Genomic DNA, 17,196 nt, shown 5'->3' with positions numbered 1-17,196 from the left:
TCATATAACTCATCGTATAATCATGTTGAAAGGCCATATGTTGTTCAACAGAACCACGCCTAACAAAGTACTGCGGTCTTCAAACCACCTTCCAAGTGAGCACAGCTGTTGCGTGAGTCACTGATGTGGCTTGGGCGAACTTGTGTTACCACTGTGTCGAAATGTTGTAAAAAGTATTATAATTTGGAAGATTTTCTAGTTGTTTAAATGGTGCAGCTAAATTAATTATGTGTCGTGATCGGTTAATGTGTGATGAGTTGTTCTGGTTGTGTGACACATTTAATATGTTAGTCTAAAACGTGATTTTATTTTTTCAGCGCACATCAACCACATCCGCGCCGTAGCGGGTGTCAACCACGTGGGGTTGGGTGCCGGCTACGACGGCATCAACCTGTGAGTGCATCAACACTTTTCTCTATTGTTATACTTTGATGTAAGTATAGCGAGATTTTATTTGTAGGGAACGAAAACTTTACATAAAAATTGCGAGGGATTTTTGACCACTTAATGCGGCTGTTACAAATTTTTCACTCATTGTTTGCTTGTGTCTTTGATATACACTGGTTTGCACTACGGCAAATAGTCTGCCACCGGAATTATTACTGTTAGATCAGGTAGACATCGGGTAAAATGGGCCGGCGGTGGTGCCCGAGCGGTTCTAGGCGCTTCAGTCTGGAACCGCGCGACCACTACGGTCGCAGGTTCGAATCCTGCCTCGGGCATGGATGTGTGTGATGTCCTTAGGTTAGTTAGGTTTAAGTAGTTCTAAGTTCTAGGGGACTGATGACCACAGATGTTAAGTCCCATAGTGCTCAGAGCCATTTGAACCATCAGATAAAATGTTATGCAACAGGTACCGAAAATACGAATTTATGAATAATGGTCATCCTCTCCCTCGCGGCAAAACATTTTTCATTTCAATTTGTTATAAAGTGCGTAATTTCTGTAACACTACCACAATAACACATCTCAACTGTGTATGAACCAGTCTACTTTAATTACTTTTTTATTTCGATACAACTCGTAGAATCGACTGCACAGGAACTTATTTATTTGAAACTTCCTGGCGGATTAAAACTGTGTGCCCGACCGAGACTCGAACTCGGGACCTTTGACTTTCGCGGGCAAGTGCTCTACCAACTGAGCAACCGAAGCACGAGTCACGCCCGGTACTCACAGCTTTACTTCTGCCAGTACCTCGTCTCCTACCTTCCAAACTTTACTGAAGCTCTCCTGCGAACCTTGCAGAACTAGCACTCCTGAAAGAAAGTGTGGTGTCACCACTTGCTAGGTGTAGCTTAAATCGGCCGCGGTCCATTTAGTACATGTCGAACCCGCGTGTCGCCACTGTGTGATCGCAGACCGAGCGCCACCACAAGGCAGGTCTCGAGATACGGAATAGGACTCGCGCCAGTTGTACTACGACTTTGCTAGCGACTACACTGACGAAGCCTTCTCTCATTTGCCGAGAGACAGAATAGCCTTCAGCTAAGTCCATGGCTACGACCTAGCAAGGCGCCATTTACCGTATCTGAAGATAGTCTTATTTGTATTATCAAGAGCGATGTACCACAAGGATAAATAAAAGATAAGTATTCGAGGAGCTGCATACTTTTCTTATTAGAATTCAATACTTATCCTGTTCCAGACTTGACGCCAGTCGGTGTGTGTGTACGCGTGCCTTTCGGCTCCCATCTCAGTGTGGCGTAGCTAGCTTGTTACGCCACAACAGAAAGGATATTGCGGAGACATGGCTTAGCCACAGCCTGGGGGATGTTTCCAGAATGAGATTTTCACTCTGCAGCGGAGTGTGCGCTGATATGAAACTTCCTGGCAGAGCTTCTGTAAAGTTTTGAGGGTAGGAGACGAGGTACTGGCAGAAGTAAAGCTGTGAGTAGCGGTCGTGAGTCATGCTTAGGTAGCTCAGTTGGTAGAGCACTTGCCCGCGAAAGGCAAAGGTCCCGAGTTCGAGTCTCGGTCGGGCACACAGTTTTAATCTGCCAGGAAGTTTCATATCAGCGCACACTCCGCTGCAGAGTGAAAATCTCATTCTGGAGATTTATTTATTTGTTTACTTATTTATTAAACTGTAGCCTGTTACATGAAACGTAAACGTAGGTTGCGATTAATCTTACACAAATTCTACATTCACATATATACTCCACTAACCACCAAGCGCTGTGTGGCGGAGGGCACTATTCGCGCCAAAGTCATATTCCACTTCCCCCTCCCCCACCCCCCCAGTTCAACTCAAGGATCGCGCGAGGGAAAAAACGCTGTCTGAACGCCTCAGTACGAGCTCTAATTTTCTTTATCTTTGAATGGTGATCGTTGCGCTATTTTAAGTTTGGTGGTAATAATATATGCTCTACATCTTTCACGATGTTGGGATTTTGGAGCCCCTTCCGTTTAGCGCGTCGTCTATCTTCAAGTGTGTCCCGCTTCAAACTTTCTATGAGATTTGTAACGTTCTCGCGAAGGCTAAATGTACCAGTCACGAATCTTGCCGCTCTTCTTTGGAGCTTCTCAGTCTCTTGAATCAGATCCAACTGGTAAGCGTCCCATACAGCCGAACAATGCTCTAAGGCTGGACTAAATAGCGTATTGTAAGCAATTTCCTTTGTTGAAGGACTGCATCGCTTCAGGATTCTACCAATAAACCGCAATCTAGAGTTCGCCTTACCCGTTACTTGTGTAATTTGATCGTTCCATTTGAAATCATTTCGAATGGTCACACCTAGATTCCTGACTGACGCTACCGCTTCCAGAGACTGGATATTTATTTTGTACTCGTACATTAATGGGGATATTCGTTGTGTTATACGCAGTAGGTTACACTTACTAATATTGGGAGGTAAATCCCAGTCATTACACCACGCATTTATTTTCTGCAAATCCTCATTGGTTTGTTCACAATTTTCGTGTGATACTACACTACTGGCCATTAAAATTGCTACACCAATAAGAAATGCTGATTCCTTGGAGAAATATATTATACTAGAACTGACTTGTGATTAGATTTTCACACAATTTGGGTGCGTAGATCCTGAGAAATCAGTACCCAGAACAACCACCTCTGGCCGTAATAACGGCCTTGATACGCTTGGGCATTGGGTCAAACAGAGCATGGATGGCATGTACAGGTACAGCTGCCCATGCAGCTTCAACACGATACCACAGTATATCAAGAGTAGTGACTGGCGTATTGTGACGAGCCAGTTGGTCCGCCACCATTGACCAGACGCTATCAATTGGTGAGAGATCCTGAGAGATCCTGAGAATGTGCTGGTCAGGGCAGCAGTCGAACATTTTCTGTATCCAGAAACATGCGGTCGTGCATTATCCTGCTGAAATGTAGGGTTTCGCAGGGATGGAATGAAGGGTACAACCACGGGTCGTAACACATCTAAAATGTAACGTGCACTGTTCAAAATGCCGTCAATGCGAACAAGAGGTGACCGAGACGTGTAACCAATGGCACCCCATACCATCACGCCGGTTGATAGGCCAGTATGGCGATGACGAATACACGCTTCCAATGTGCGTTCACCGCGATGTCACCAAACACGGATGCGACCATCATGATGCTGTAAACAGAACCTGGATTCTTCCGAAAAAATGACGTTTTGCCATTCGTGCACCCATTTTCGTCGTTTGAGTACACCATCGCAGGTGCTCTTGTCTGTGATGCAGCGTCGAGGGCAACCGCAGCCACGGACTCGGAGCTGATACTCCATGCTTCTGCAAACGTCGTCGAACTGTTCGTGCAGATGGTTGCTGTCTTGCAAACGTCCCCATCTGTTGACTCAGGGATTGAGACGTGGCTGCACGATCCGTTGTAGCCATGCGGATAAGATGCCTGTCATCTCGACTGCTAGTGATACGAGGCCGTAAGGATCCAGCACGGCGTTCCGTATTACCCTTCTGAACCCATCGATTCCATATTCTGCTGAAAGTCATTTAATCTCGACCAACGCGAGCAGCAATGTCGCGATACGATAAACCACAATCGCGATAGGCTACAAACCGACCTTTATCAAAGTCGGAAACGTGATGGCACGCATTTCTCCTCCTTACACGAGTCATCACAACAACGTTTCACCAGGCAACGCGGGTCAACTGCTGTTTGTGTGTGAGAAATCGGTTGGAAACTTTCCTCGTATCAGCACGTTGTAGGTGTCGCCACCGGCGCCATCCTTGTGTGAATGCTATGAAAAGCTAATCATTTGCATATCACAGCATCTTCTTCCTGTCGGTTAAATTTCGCGTCTGTAGCACGTCATCTTCGTGGTGTAGCAATTTTAATGGCCAGTAGTGTACTTTCCTGTAGACTACAGCATCATTGGCAAACTGTCTAATGACGCTGTCAGTGCCATCAACCAGATCGTTTACGTAAATTGTAAAAAGCAGCAGACCTATTACGCTGCCGTCGGGCACACCTGACGTTGCGCTTGTTTCTGTTGAAGTGTCCCCATTCACTTTGGGACTCACGAGTGACTCCTTGCGCTGATCTCATGCAGTCCTCTGCATTCCTGGACGGTCTCTTTTTGTCAGTACACGAGGCTCACCTCGCATTTGGTGTTCCTCTGCCTCTCCACTTCACATTCGCATAACCAACAGTTGCCTTGTGCGTCATGCTGCTGCTTCAAAACCAAAACGATTTCTTGGTGAGAACTGATTTATTGAATGTCGAAGTAAGCATGTTAGGAAGATTGTTCCAATAATTGGATGGACTAAAATATCCTCGGTGGATCTGTTGCTCAGGTGATATCCAGTACCATCTACGCTGGAGACCTCTGGGTCCTTCTGACCAACCACTGTGCTGTTTGTTACAGCTCTCCCTGCACCGTTTATGGTTCCACGATTTTGAAAGTAAGTCGTTGCCAACCGACCTGACTAAAACCCTAGGAGATTTAGGTCATATGTAAAATCAGTCAGTGGGTCAAAAATCATCTAATCATTCTCTCAGCGACCACACCGGCACCGAAACGGAAGATGACAGAGAGAAGGCCGAAATACTGAATTCGATCTGCCGAAGTTGTTTCACAGCGAAAGGTGGTAACATGGTGCCTTCTTTCAATCGCCGTGCGAACGTCGAAATGGCAGATACTGATTCTATAAAGATTATGGGAAAGGACCTTGCTTCCTCCCTAGCAGGAATTCATCGCGGGTCGCTTGAGCAACGAAAGCGTTACGGAGATGCTAAATAAACTCCACTGGCAGACATTACAAGAGAGGGGTTGTGCGTCACGGTGAACATACTATTTCCTCCCACATACATCTCGCGTACTGACCACGAGGAGAAAATTCGAGAAATTAGAGCCAATACAGAGGCTTACCGACAGCCATTCTTCCCACGCACCATCTGCGAGCGGAACAGGATTGGAGGGAGAAGATAGTGGTATTGAAAGTACCCTCCACCACACACCATTATGTAGTTTGCGGAGTGTGATGTAGACGTGGAGTTATACTGGTGGGTCCGCCTCTCGTGACGGGTAGTGGGCAATTCCGGATTACACAGGGGCGTCCAGATACTTTTGATCAGATAATGTACATGGACACCAGATCCAATGACATCGTCAACTATGTCTTATCATGTTTTTACAAGATGTGGAAGGTTAACTAATTTGTAATTCCCTAGTGCTTATTGGGGGATGATGTAGAAGGACAAGTAATTCGTATCTCCTTAAATGGTTTTTGTAATTCCCTAGAGCTTGTTGAGGGATGCCAACTGTCTATACGTATACCTCATGTGAAGAACAGAATGTATTACTCGTGTTGAAATGTATGTGTTACATTTATGGCAGCATTGGTCTAGAATGAATTTTCAATCTGCAGCGAAGTTTGCGCTGATTTTATATGTCCTGGCAAATCAAAACTATATGCTGAACAGGGTTTCGAACTTGGATCCTGTGACGGAAATAAAGCTGGGAGAGCGAGTCGTGGACTCAGACAAAGTTTGCTCACCAGACCACTTGCCTGTGATAGGCTAAGTTCCTAAGTTCGATTCTCAGTCTGCCCTCAGTTTTAATCTGCCAGCAAGTTTCTACATTAGCCCTCTAACAAAGATCCCGCCCATTCGTTTCTGTGGTTCCATGCTACCTGTCGACGCTAAGGATGCCTATGATAACTGTTGTTGAAAGAAATACGCTTGTAGAAACCGTCGGTGCATATTCTCAGGTTTGTTAACATCACAAAAACTATGAGTACACTGCAGAGGATGTTTAGATGTGGATGTGAAATGTGGTGATTGAAAGACTTTTTTGGGGGGGGGGGGAGGGGGGGGGGGAGGGTGTTGATGGTACACCACTGTCTTCATCTTAATGCTATGTACGGAATGTAGTAGATAGGGGAGAGTGTACACTTCTATGACTTTCGCCTCCAGCCATATAACAGAAGTTTAATAAATTTTCTCACTCCATTTTCTAATGATGGACTTGATTTTCTATGTGCTGCAGTCTTTTTCTGAAATTTTAGAAATACTGTCTAAAATTCAGACTGAAAAGGCTGGTCCAAAATGCAGCTTGCTCATGTACCTAGAAACATAATTACACTGAGATTTAAAAGCGTCGCGTTCGAGAAAATCTTGTCAATACTGAACTTAATAGTCTATTTGTTACTTATGTTACCAATAACCACTAGGTGAAATGAAATTAATCAAGAGTATTGTCAAAAATCTCTAGTAAATCCAATATATTTTGATACAGAAGCTATTTGAAATTAACACAAGAAATTTCAAGACATGTATAATTTTTGAGAGATTAAGAAATCTAGTTCATTTGCAAGTGTCACACGTTGCGTGGCAAAAGACCTCCTTCTCTTTCAACGTACAAGATGGTGCACGACCGATGAAGTATGGATTAATCGTCCGCCGGTTTTACAAATAGCACTTTACCAAATATAAAATTTATGTCCCTCAAGAATTAACAATGTCCTCCAAATAGCTGTAATATATTATACAGTAACTGAATGCGTAGAGCACGAAATATTTACAAATGCTGCACAAAACACGGCTTCATGTCAAGCTGTAACGAAAACCGTAAAACTGGTGGAAACTGCTTAAGGCGGTCTCTAGTGCGCCTTCCTTGATGTGGTTCTAAAAGTAGTCGCTACACCGATCAAAACCACCGTACGCTCCTAGGTACTTCATTTTCTACGTACGTCTTTCGTACTCCCTTTGGTTAGTACACGTCACCTTTACAAAATTGTTACTCATTCGAAAGATATAGTCTCTTACACCATGATTCCATCGACCACAACCTCTCTGCTCTACGCTGGGTTGTTAAAAGTCGTGGTTTGCCTCGTGATATCGCTTCGGACCAGACTCCTGCCCGCTGTAGTACATCAACTCGATGCGGCAGGGACTCAACAAGTCGTTGGAGCCCTCTACAGAAAAATTGAGCCAGGCTACCTCTATAGACGTCCATAATTGCGAAATTGTTGCCAGTGGAGGATTTTGTGCACCAACTGAACTCTCGATTTTGTCCTATAAATGTTCGACAGGAGTCACATCGGGCGGTCTGGGTGGTCAAATCATTCGATCTAACTGTCCAGATTGTTCTTCAAACCAGTCGCGAATCGAGACCCGATGACATGGCAATCCATAAGAATTCCATCGTTCTTTGGGACCATGAAGTCCATGAATGCCTATAAATGGTCTCCGAGTAGCCGAACACAACTATTTCCAATCAGTGTTAAATGTGAAGACAACCCACCCCACTATGGAGCCACCATCAGCCTGCACAGAGCCTTGTTGACTACTGGGATTCATGGCTTTGTAGGGTCTGCACCGCACTCGAACCCTACCATCAGATCCTACCAACTGAAATCGTGACTCACCTGACCAGGGCACGGTTTTTCAGTCGTCTAGAGTTCAGCCAATGTGGCCACGAGCGCAGAAGAGGCTCTGCAGGGGAAGTCGTGCTGTCAGCAAGGGCAGTCGTTTTGGTCGTCTGCTGCTCTGCTATACCACATTAATGCCAGATTTCGCCGCACTGTTAAATCTGATACGTTCCTCTTACATCGCACATTCATTTCTGGGGTTATTTCACGGAGTGGTGCTTGTCTGTTAGCAGTGACAAGTCTATGTAAAATCCAAAGCTCTCGGTTGTAAGGTGAACACCGTTGTCTGCTGCGTCACCCGTGGTGAGAGATAATGCCTGAAATTTAGTATTCTCGGCACGCTCTTCACACTGTGGATTTCGGAATATAAAGTTCCCTAACGACTTCCGAAATGAATTCCCGTGCTCCAACTAGCACTCCACGTTCAAAGTCTGTTAACTCCCGTCCTGCGGTCATAGTTACATCGGAACTCTGTTCACATCTTTTCACATGAATAACCCGAGTACGAAATGCAGATCCACCAGTGCACTGCCCGTTTGCACCTTGCGTACTCGATACTGCCGCCGTCTATACATGTGCGTATCGCTATCTTATGACTTTTATCACCTCACAGTGTCTGGCCTCTAACAAGTACAGTGCAATCTCGTTTATTAGGACTACGCTAATCGAAAATCAGTACAATCTGTAGAGTCAGAAAATGCTGAAGCACAAATTATACAGGGCTATTACAAATGATTGAAGCGATTTCATAAATTCACTGTAGCTCCATTCATTGACATATGGTCACGACACACTACAGATACGTAGAAAAACTCATAAAGTTTTGTTCGGCTGAAGCCGCACCTCAGGTTTCTGCCGCCAGAGCGCTCGAGAGCGCAGTGAGACTAAATGGCGACAGGAGCCGAGAAAGCGTATGTCGTGCTTGAAATGCATTCACATCAGTCAGTCATAACACTGCAACGACACTTCAGGACGAAGTTCAACAAAAAATCCACCAACTGCTAACTCCATTCGGCGATAGTGTGGGCAGTTCAAAGCTTCTGGATGCCTCTGTAAGGAGAAATCAACGGGTCGGCCTGCAGTGAGCGAAGAAACGGTTGAACGCGTGCGGGCAAGTTTCACGCGTAGCCTGCGGAAGTCGACGAATAAAGCTAGCAGGGAGCTGAACGTACCACAGCCGACGGTTTGGAAAATCTTACGGAAAAGGCTAAAGCAGAAGCCTTACCGTTTACAATTGCTACAAGCCCTGACACCCGGTGACAAAGTCAAACGCTTTGAATTTTCGGCGCGGTTGCAACAGCTCATGGAAGAGGATACGTTCAGTGCGAAACTTGTTTTCAGTGATGAAGCAACATTTTTTCTTAATAGTGAAGTGAACAGACACAATGTGCGAATCTGGGCGGTAGAGAATCCTCGCGCATTCGTGCAGAAAATTCGCAATTCACCAAAAGTTAACGTGTTTTGTGCAATCTCACGGTTTAAAGTTTACGGCTTCTTTTTCTTCTGCGAATAAAACGTTACAGGACACGTGTATCTGGACATGCTGGAAAATTGGCTCATGCCACAAGTGGAGACCGACAGCGCCGACTTCATCTTTCAACAGGATGGTGCTCCACCGCACTTCCATCATGATGTTCGGCATTTCTTAAACAGGAGATTGGAAAACCGATGGATCGGTCGTGGTGGTGATCATGATCAGCAATTCATGTCATGGCCTCCACGCTCTCCCGACTTAACCCCATGCGATTTCTTTCTGTGGGGTTATGTGAAAGATTCAGTGTTTAAACCTCCTCTACCAAGAAACGTGCCAGAACTGCGCCGAGTGTGTGAGGAACTTGATTATCGGCTTGATGTCTGCCGAATAACTAAAGGGGCACATATCGAACATTTGTGAATGCCTAAAAAATTTTTTTGAGTTTTTGTATGTGTGTGCAAAGCATTTTGAAAATATCTCAAATAATAAAGTTATTGTAGAGCTGTGAAATTGCTTCAATCATTTGTAATAATCCTGTACATTATTTTCACAAGAATACCGACTAGATAAACAAAGGCTGTGGGCTTATACACTGCAATAATCAATAAATTTCTTTTGAACTAGATGCATATGTCATTTATGCGCAGCACCGCCGTGCAGGTAATTTTTCACTAGCAATATTTCCGCCTTTGCTTTTCCGTCTGGCTTTCCAAATACAAGGTGAGCACAAAGACTTGCCCTCATTATAACAATTTATTACAGAATAACCGTTTGACATAATAAGTTACATTTGATGCCGTTACGTAGGTTAATGTTACTAGTTTTTTTTAAGACCACTTACGTTATAAAACCTCAACGTGTGCTCCCTTGGTAGCTCGGATAACGTCGAGGCTGTATACCAGTTCCCGTCAGGTGTTTCGTAACATGTGTTCTGTCACAGTATCGAAAGCAGCTTGTATCCTAGCCTTCAGTTCGTCGATGTCAGCAGCTGTCCTTGATATAGCCCCAGAAAAAAAAGTCAAGGGTCGTAATGTCAGTAGTGGGGGGTAATGACCGGATCGGTGGATCGGAAGGAACGGTCCAACACCCTGGCCACCCCGCTCTCCAGACATTACGCCACTTGACTTTTTTTTTCTTGGGCGACATCAAGGGCAGAGTCTTCGTCACACAATCTGCTGACATCGAGGAACTGAAGGCTAGAATACAAGCTGCTTTGGGTACTGTGACAGAACACTTGTTACGAAACACCTGACGAAAACTGGAATATCGCCTTGACATTCTACTAGTTACCAAGGGAGCACACATTGAGGTTTTATAACGTAAGTGGTCTTAAAAAAGACTAGAAACACTAACCTATGTAACGACATCAAATGTAACTTATTATGTCAAACACTTATTCTGTTATAAATTTTCATAATCAGGTCAAGACTTTGTGCTCAACCTGTAAATAACTACTTTTGTCCTGCTGCTTTGTTGAGTCTGTATGTGTCATAATTTTATCGTTTTGAGCGTCAATTTTATAAACTAATCAACCACCATTGTCGTTATTGTCTATACACGAAGAAAAGAGGATTATTTCGTTATCAGAAATCATACCGTCATTGTTATTTGATAGCCATATGTTTACGTCTGTAAGAGCTATGTCTGAGAAAATGTAAATGTTTCAACACAAAATTCAGCAGCAGTCTTTTTCAACAGCTCTCCTTTACCCATCCTGTGCAGTGCACCTAATTTATTGTTCAAGAGTGCTGCCATCGCCATTCTGTTTGATATAATTTTATACTCGAAATAAATGGGGGCAATACAGTACTGTCAGCTTCTTAGCGGACACCGTGGCAGGTTACTTGTATGATGGCAGGTTGAATGTAAATTGTGTGATTTTCGTATTGGAATGTTCCAGTTGTTACTGAATGGAGATCAAGATTAATGAGGGCACGATGAGTGAGGTTCCACTGTAAAGTATTCTTCATCCCTGATGTGGAAAGCCAGGTCACCTACGCTGGTTCCCTCTGCGGTGGTTCCAAGGTCAGACGGTTAGTGGATGGTTTCACTAGTGGGGAACAGTGGTGATGTTGCTGGACGATGTTGCAGGACGCCGGAGGGCCTGGAGGACGTGTCGCGGTACCCTCTGCTGCTGGCGGAGCTGGCCAGGGACCGCCTGTGGAGCGCCTCGGACATCAAGAAGCTGGCCGGCGCCAACCTCGTCAGGGTCTTCCGGGAGGTCGAGAAGGTGCGTCGCCAGGCGCCGCGCGAAGCTCGCCCTCGTCCCACTGCCCTTCTCATAAGTGTCCAAGTACCGGAAAGAGTAGGTAGTTAGAACTGCAGTCAAGCTATAAATCTCCACCACATTACATCCATACTCTCCACACACCAAGAATGTTGATTCCGCTCTCAACGAGACAGGCCGTATCATAACATGTAGCCTACGACCAACTCCAGACGACAAAATCAACCAACTGGCAGGCATAGCACCTGCGGAGATAAGACGAAGAACAGCGGCAGAAGTTGAAAAGAAAAAGCAGGAAAACGATACCAGGCATCCTATGTTTGGCAGTGAAGCACCGTGTTCAAGGTTGAAGCCCAGAAAGAGTTTCCTGCATACAATTGAAGCAATTGCTCGAACAGTCCACGGGTGTACTGCCGGTCCATAGTGTCCAACGGGCACAATATTCCGGCGATCAGACATATCGCCATCGTCAGATGCGCTGACGAAATGAGTTCCTGAGGGCGGGCGGCCGCCCTAAATCCCCTTCCCCCGCGAGGCGTTCTCTCCGCGGTCCTCGGCCGCGGCCGCTCGTCGCCGGTTGCTGACTGGCTGGCGTCGGCGTCTGTGGTGGCATCGGTGTAACTGCCTCGTCCGCCCTGGTCGCTCGTTCGTTTTCTTTCCTGTATTCGTCATAGCACCTGACGATGGCCACATGTCTGATCGCCGAAGTATTGCGCCCGTTGGACACTATGGACCGGCAGTACACCCCTTGGACTGTTCAAGCAAGAAATACGCCGGGAGAAGTTGATGCATCACAGTTGAAGCAATTGCATCTTTACCTTCCACTTGCCGAATTGATCTGTGGTGGACAAAATAATTTAAAATAATAGCTCAAGCCTGAAGGAGGAGCCTGCTGCTGGTTTCCAACTACCCTATCAGACGTGGAAGACACTGCAGACTGGACTGTCGTGGTGCTAACAAAACTTGAGACGATAGGGATACATTTCTGGAGATGCAGCCTGCGAATGCGGAGAATCTCAAGATAATGCACACCTCTTGGTCTGCCTAAAGTTGCCTGAATCCTGAAAACCTGATGACCTGGCCGCAGCAAATGTTCCAGCAGTCAAGACAGTCAATTTCTGGGCCTCAAAACCAATTTGACTTTTGTAAAATCCTGTATCCATATTCTAGATATGTATGATTTTCTAAATAATTTTCATTACTGTCCTGAATCCGAAAATAATAATAATTCATTCACTGCCTGCTGCGATTCGTGTCGGGTTTGGAAGCGATTTTCATTCACAAGCCAAGAAATACGTCTCCGATCCCTCTCATCCAAGACCTTTTTCCGTCCACAAGTCTGACGTCGTGATTCGTGACCGCGTGTGTTGCCCCTTTGCTTGTAGCCTGCTTGAGCAGTCCACCGCGACACACCAATAAGTCTAGCATCTTCACCCACTTTATGGCGATGGGCATGACCAAACACGATTGCCCCTTTTTGCCAGTCACGTCATTACATTTGCCCATGGTTACGTATAATTTCCTCTTGAAACGTCAGTGTCTTATTAATCGCTACTGCCTTAAGCTCACCTAGAGGCCGTACGCGTGTGGTTGAGCACGTGACTCGATTTCTGCACCATCTGTAGAAGCTTAACTACTCTGCTGTGGGTGCGCACTATAGTGACAATGCCGGCCGCGGTGGTCTAGCGGTTCTAGGCGCTCAGTCCGGAACCGCGCGACTGCTACGGTCGCAGGTTCGAATCCTGCCTCGGGCATGGATGTGTGTGATGTCCTTAGGTTAGTTAGGTTTAAGTAGTTCTAAGTTCTAGGGGACTGATGACCACAGATGTTAAGTCCCATAGTGCTCGGAGCCATTTGAACCATTTTTTTTGTAGTGACAATTTTTTTTCGGGTTAGCTGTCATATACCTGCATTTGCAACACATTTAGGGCTCTTCAGTTCTTATTTGTAACGAACACTCGACGTCAGGACTAAAAACGTCATTGATCTTCGGTCAGGGCTTTGACTACCTTAAGAAATCTTGAGAGAGTATGTTGAATTAGGGATATCAAAGATGGTAATTAAGAATCGATTTAGTTGTAATATATACACTGGCTGAAAAAAGAAAGATAAACTTGCGGAAGGAGAGCAGAAAACGAAATGGAACTTCCTTGTTTGAGTGGGTATGTTACTTTAGTGATAACAAAATCGAATCTAGCCTACATAGAGATTGACAGTTCTGTTATGATACGACTGTCGTAACAGGTCCTTCATGTGCTTCATACTGGCAATGGAATGGAGCCGACGTCCGAGCTGGTCTCACACATGCCCTGTTGGCGACAATCCGGGGATCTTGCTGGCCACTAGGGTACTTCACCATCACCCATACAGTTCGTAGCTACATGTGCCAAGTGTGGACGAACGAACATTGTGCTGCTGAAAAATTGCACCACACTAATGTCGTATGAGAGGTACCACACGAGGACGCAGAATGTTCGTGAAGTAAGACTGTGCCGTACGAGTTCCCTCAATCATAACCAGCTGTGACATGAAGTCACACCCGATAGTTCCCTGCCCCATGACGCCAGAAGTAACATCGCCGTAGCTCTCCAAGACATTGGAAGAGTCAGACATCTCCCAAAGCCGCCGCCAAACTCGATGGTCGTCCTGGGCAGTTCAGAAACGCGACACTTGGGTGAACACAATGCGACGCCATGCTCCAGCATTCCATGCTCCCAAATGGCAGAATGCCACACGCAGCCGTTTGTGTTGTGGTGTTAACATCAGATGGCGCATGTGGAGGTAATTCCCTAGTCCGGCTACTGTTAGCCTTCGATCAGTGTAGTGGGATGGCACAGACTGTCGCAGGGAGCATGTTCGTTGTAATCGGATGTCAGGAGCATATCTGAAGGTGCTTGGTGCTCAATATGACGATGAGTCGCATCTGACTGCCTTAGATCTACATCTACATCTACATTTATACTCCGCAAACCACCCAACGGTGTGTGGCGGACGGCACTTTACGTGCCACTGTCATTACCTCCCTTTCCTGTTCCAGTCGCGTATGGTTCGCGGAAAGAACGACTGTCTGAAAGCCTCCGTGCGCGCTCTAATCTCTCTAATTTTACAATCGTGATCTCCTCGGGAGGTATAAGTAGGGGGAAGCAATATATTCGATACCTCATCCAGAAACGCACCCTCTCGAAACCTGGCGAGCAAGCTACACCGCGATGCAGAGCACCTCTCTTGCAGAGTCTGCCACTTGAGTTTATTAAACATCTCCGTAACGCTATCACGGTTACCAAATAACCCTGTGACGAAACGCGCCGCTCTTCTTTGGATCTTCTCTATCTCCTCCGTCAACCCGATCTGGTACGGATCCCACACTGATGAGCAATACTCAAGTATAGGTCGAACGAGTGTTTTGTAAGCCACCTCCTTTGTTGATGGACTACATTTTCTAAGGACTCTCCCAATGAATCTCAACCTGGTACCCGCCTTACCAACAATTAATTTTATATGATCGTTCCACTTCAAATCGTTCCGCACGCATACTCCCAGATATTTTACAGAAGTAACTGCTACCAGTGTTTGTTCCGCTATCATATAATCATACAATAAAGGATCCTTGTATCTATGTATTCGCAATACATTACATTTGTCTATGTTAAGGGTCAGTTGCCACTCCCTGCACCAAGTGACTACCCGCTGCAGAGCTTCCTGCATTTCGCTACAATTTTCTAATGCTGCAGCTTCTCTGTATACTACAGCATCATCCGCGAAAAGCCGCATGGGACTTCCGACACTATCTACTAGGTCATTTATATATATTGTGAAAAGCAATGGTCCCATAACACTCCCCTGTGGCAAGCCAGAGGTTACTTTAACGTCTGTAGACGTCTCTCCATTGATAACAACATGCTGTGTTCTGTTTGCTAAAAACTCTTCAATCCAGCCACACAGCTGGTCTGATATTCCGTAGGCTCTTACTTTGTTTATCAGGCGACAGTGCGGAACTGTATCGAACGCCTTCCGGAAGTCAAGAAAAATAGCATCTACCTGGGAGCCTGTATCTAATATTTTCTGGGTCTCATGAACAAATAAAGGGAGTTGGGACTCACACGATCGCTGTTTCCGGAATCCATGTTGATTTCTACATAGTAGATTCTGGGTTTCCAAAAACGACATGATACTCGAGCAAAAAACATGTTCTAAAATTCTACGACAGATCGACGTCAGAGATATAGGTCTATAGTTTTGCGCATCTGCTCGACGACCCTTCTTGAAGACTGGGACTACCTGTGCTCTTTTCCAATCATTTGGAACCTTGCGTTCCTCTAGAGACTTGCGGTACACGGCTGTTAGATGGGGGGCAATTGTGTGATACGACCAGCCAGCCAAGTGGACACCCCAAATGAGGCACCATTCATAGTCTGTTGGATACAGATAAAGCTCTCTCACACGTGTACTCGCCAGTGCAGTGTCTCCTACAGCGATCATTCAACACCTGGTGATGTTCACGTAGCTTGTATGCCCTAGCAGACGGTGTGGTAACACTAAACAAAAACAACATTAATGTTCTCTGGTGACTGTTCTCCCTGTCAGACAGAATTGTATCTGTAATCATCCGACCTTGTCTTCAGTGTTTCTTTGTCAGGCAGTGTTGGTCTCTTCCACCAAATCAATCCAGTCGTGCAGTGTACGTACTAAAGAACTTATACATACGCTTCCGCATATCTAAATGCTTGTAAAGGTGTATATTCGGTTACAAATACAATTATAGTGGCATACACTATTTGCGTTCTTGTATACAAACATCCTTAAATAAATGGGTGTGGGTTATGATTGATCAGTGGTTAGCAGATTTTGTGTTTGCTGCAAGGAAGCAGTCCATTGCTTCTCAGGATGAATCTAGAAATAGCTGTGGAGAATAACATCTAATTGATATTGATAAAACTTTTGACGGCGTTTTAAAAAAATTGAAAGTAGAACAACACTTTATTCGTGTATTATTTTACTTTTATTGTAAATTAAGTTGCATGGACCATCTGAGCGAATCATGGGAGATATGCTTAAACGATTAGTAGAAAGACATAGCTGGAACTAAGACACAAAGGAATTACGGACATTGGCTACAAGTGAACATTGACTCAAATCAGTGGGAAAGTTGAAAATTCCTTCCTGATCTGTAGCTGAATTCGGGTCTCCTCCTTACTAGGCGGAATCCTGGTCCAGCACGAGTTTTCACCTTCCCCCACTGATTTAAATCAATGTCTGCTCGCAGTCGATGTCTGTAGTCCCTTGTGTCTTCATTCAAATGGCTGCACGACCAAAATGGTATCTGTTCTTCGGACATGTCCCACAGAGCAAACACCACACATATATAGATGGAACTCTGTTGTCCCCAATAACCACATTACACCATTCACCTACGTATTATCTTAGTTCAGCCCGCCCGGTTAGCCGTGCGGCCTAACGCACAGCTTTCCTGGCGGGAAGCAGCGCCTGGTCCCCGGCATGAATCTGCCCGGCGGATTGTGTCGAGGTCCGGTGAGCCGGCCAGTATGTGAATGGTTTTTAGGCGGTTTTCCCTCTGCCACGGCGAATGCGGGCTGGTTTCACTTATTCTGCTTCAGCTACATTATGTCGGCGATTGCTGCGCAAACAAGTTCTC

At 45.5% G+C, this 17,196-nt stretch overlaps 1 protein-coding gene across 1 annotated transcript in view; it reads left to right on the top strand.

Moving 5' to 3' along the window:
- The window catches only part of LOC124789267 (dipeptidase 1-like), a 1,467,693-nt gene that overhangs the window by 1,410,262 nt on the left and 40,235 nt on the right, over window positions 1-17,196 (top strand). The window contains exons 12-13 of the mRNA XM_047256565.1: window positions 318-393; window positions 11,408-11,546. Of these exons, the coding sequence (XP_047112521.1) occupies window positions 318-393; window positions 11,408-11,546 (215 nt within the window). The remainder of the gene's footprint in view (window positions 1-317; window positions 394-11,407; window positions 11,547-17,196) is intronic.

This window comes from Schistocerca piceifrons, chromosome 3, assembly GCF_021461385.2.
Source record: "Schistocerca piceifrons isolate TAMUIC-IGC-003096 chromosome 3, iqSchPice1.1, whole genome shotgun sequence".
Taxonomy (NCBI): Eukaryota; Metazoa; Arthropoda; class Insecta; order Orthoptera; family Acrididae; genus Schistocerca; species Schistocerca piceifrons.
Note: the sequence above shows the minus strand (reverse complement) of the source record. Positions and strands in the feature narration are given on the sequence as shown.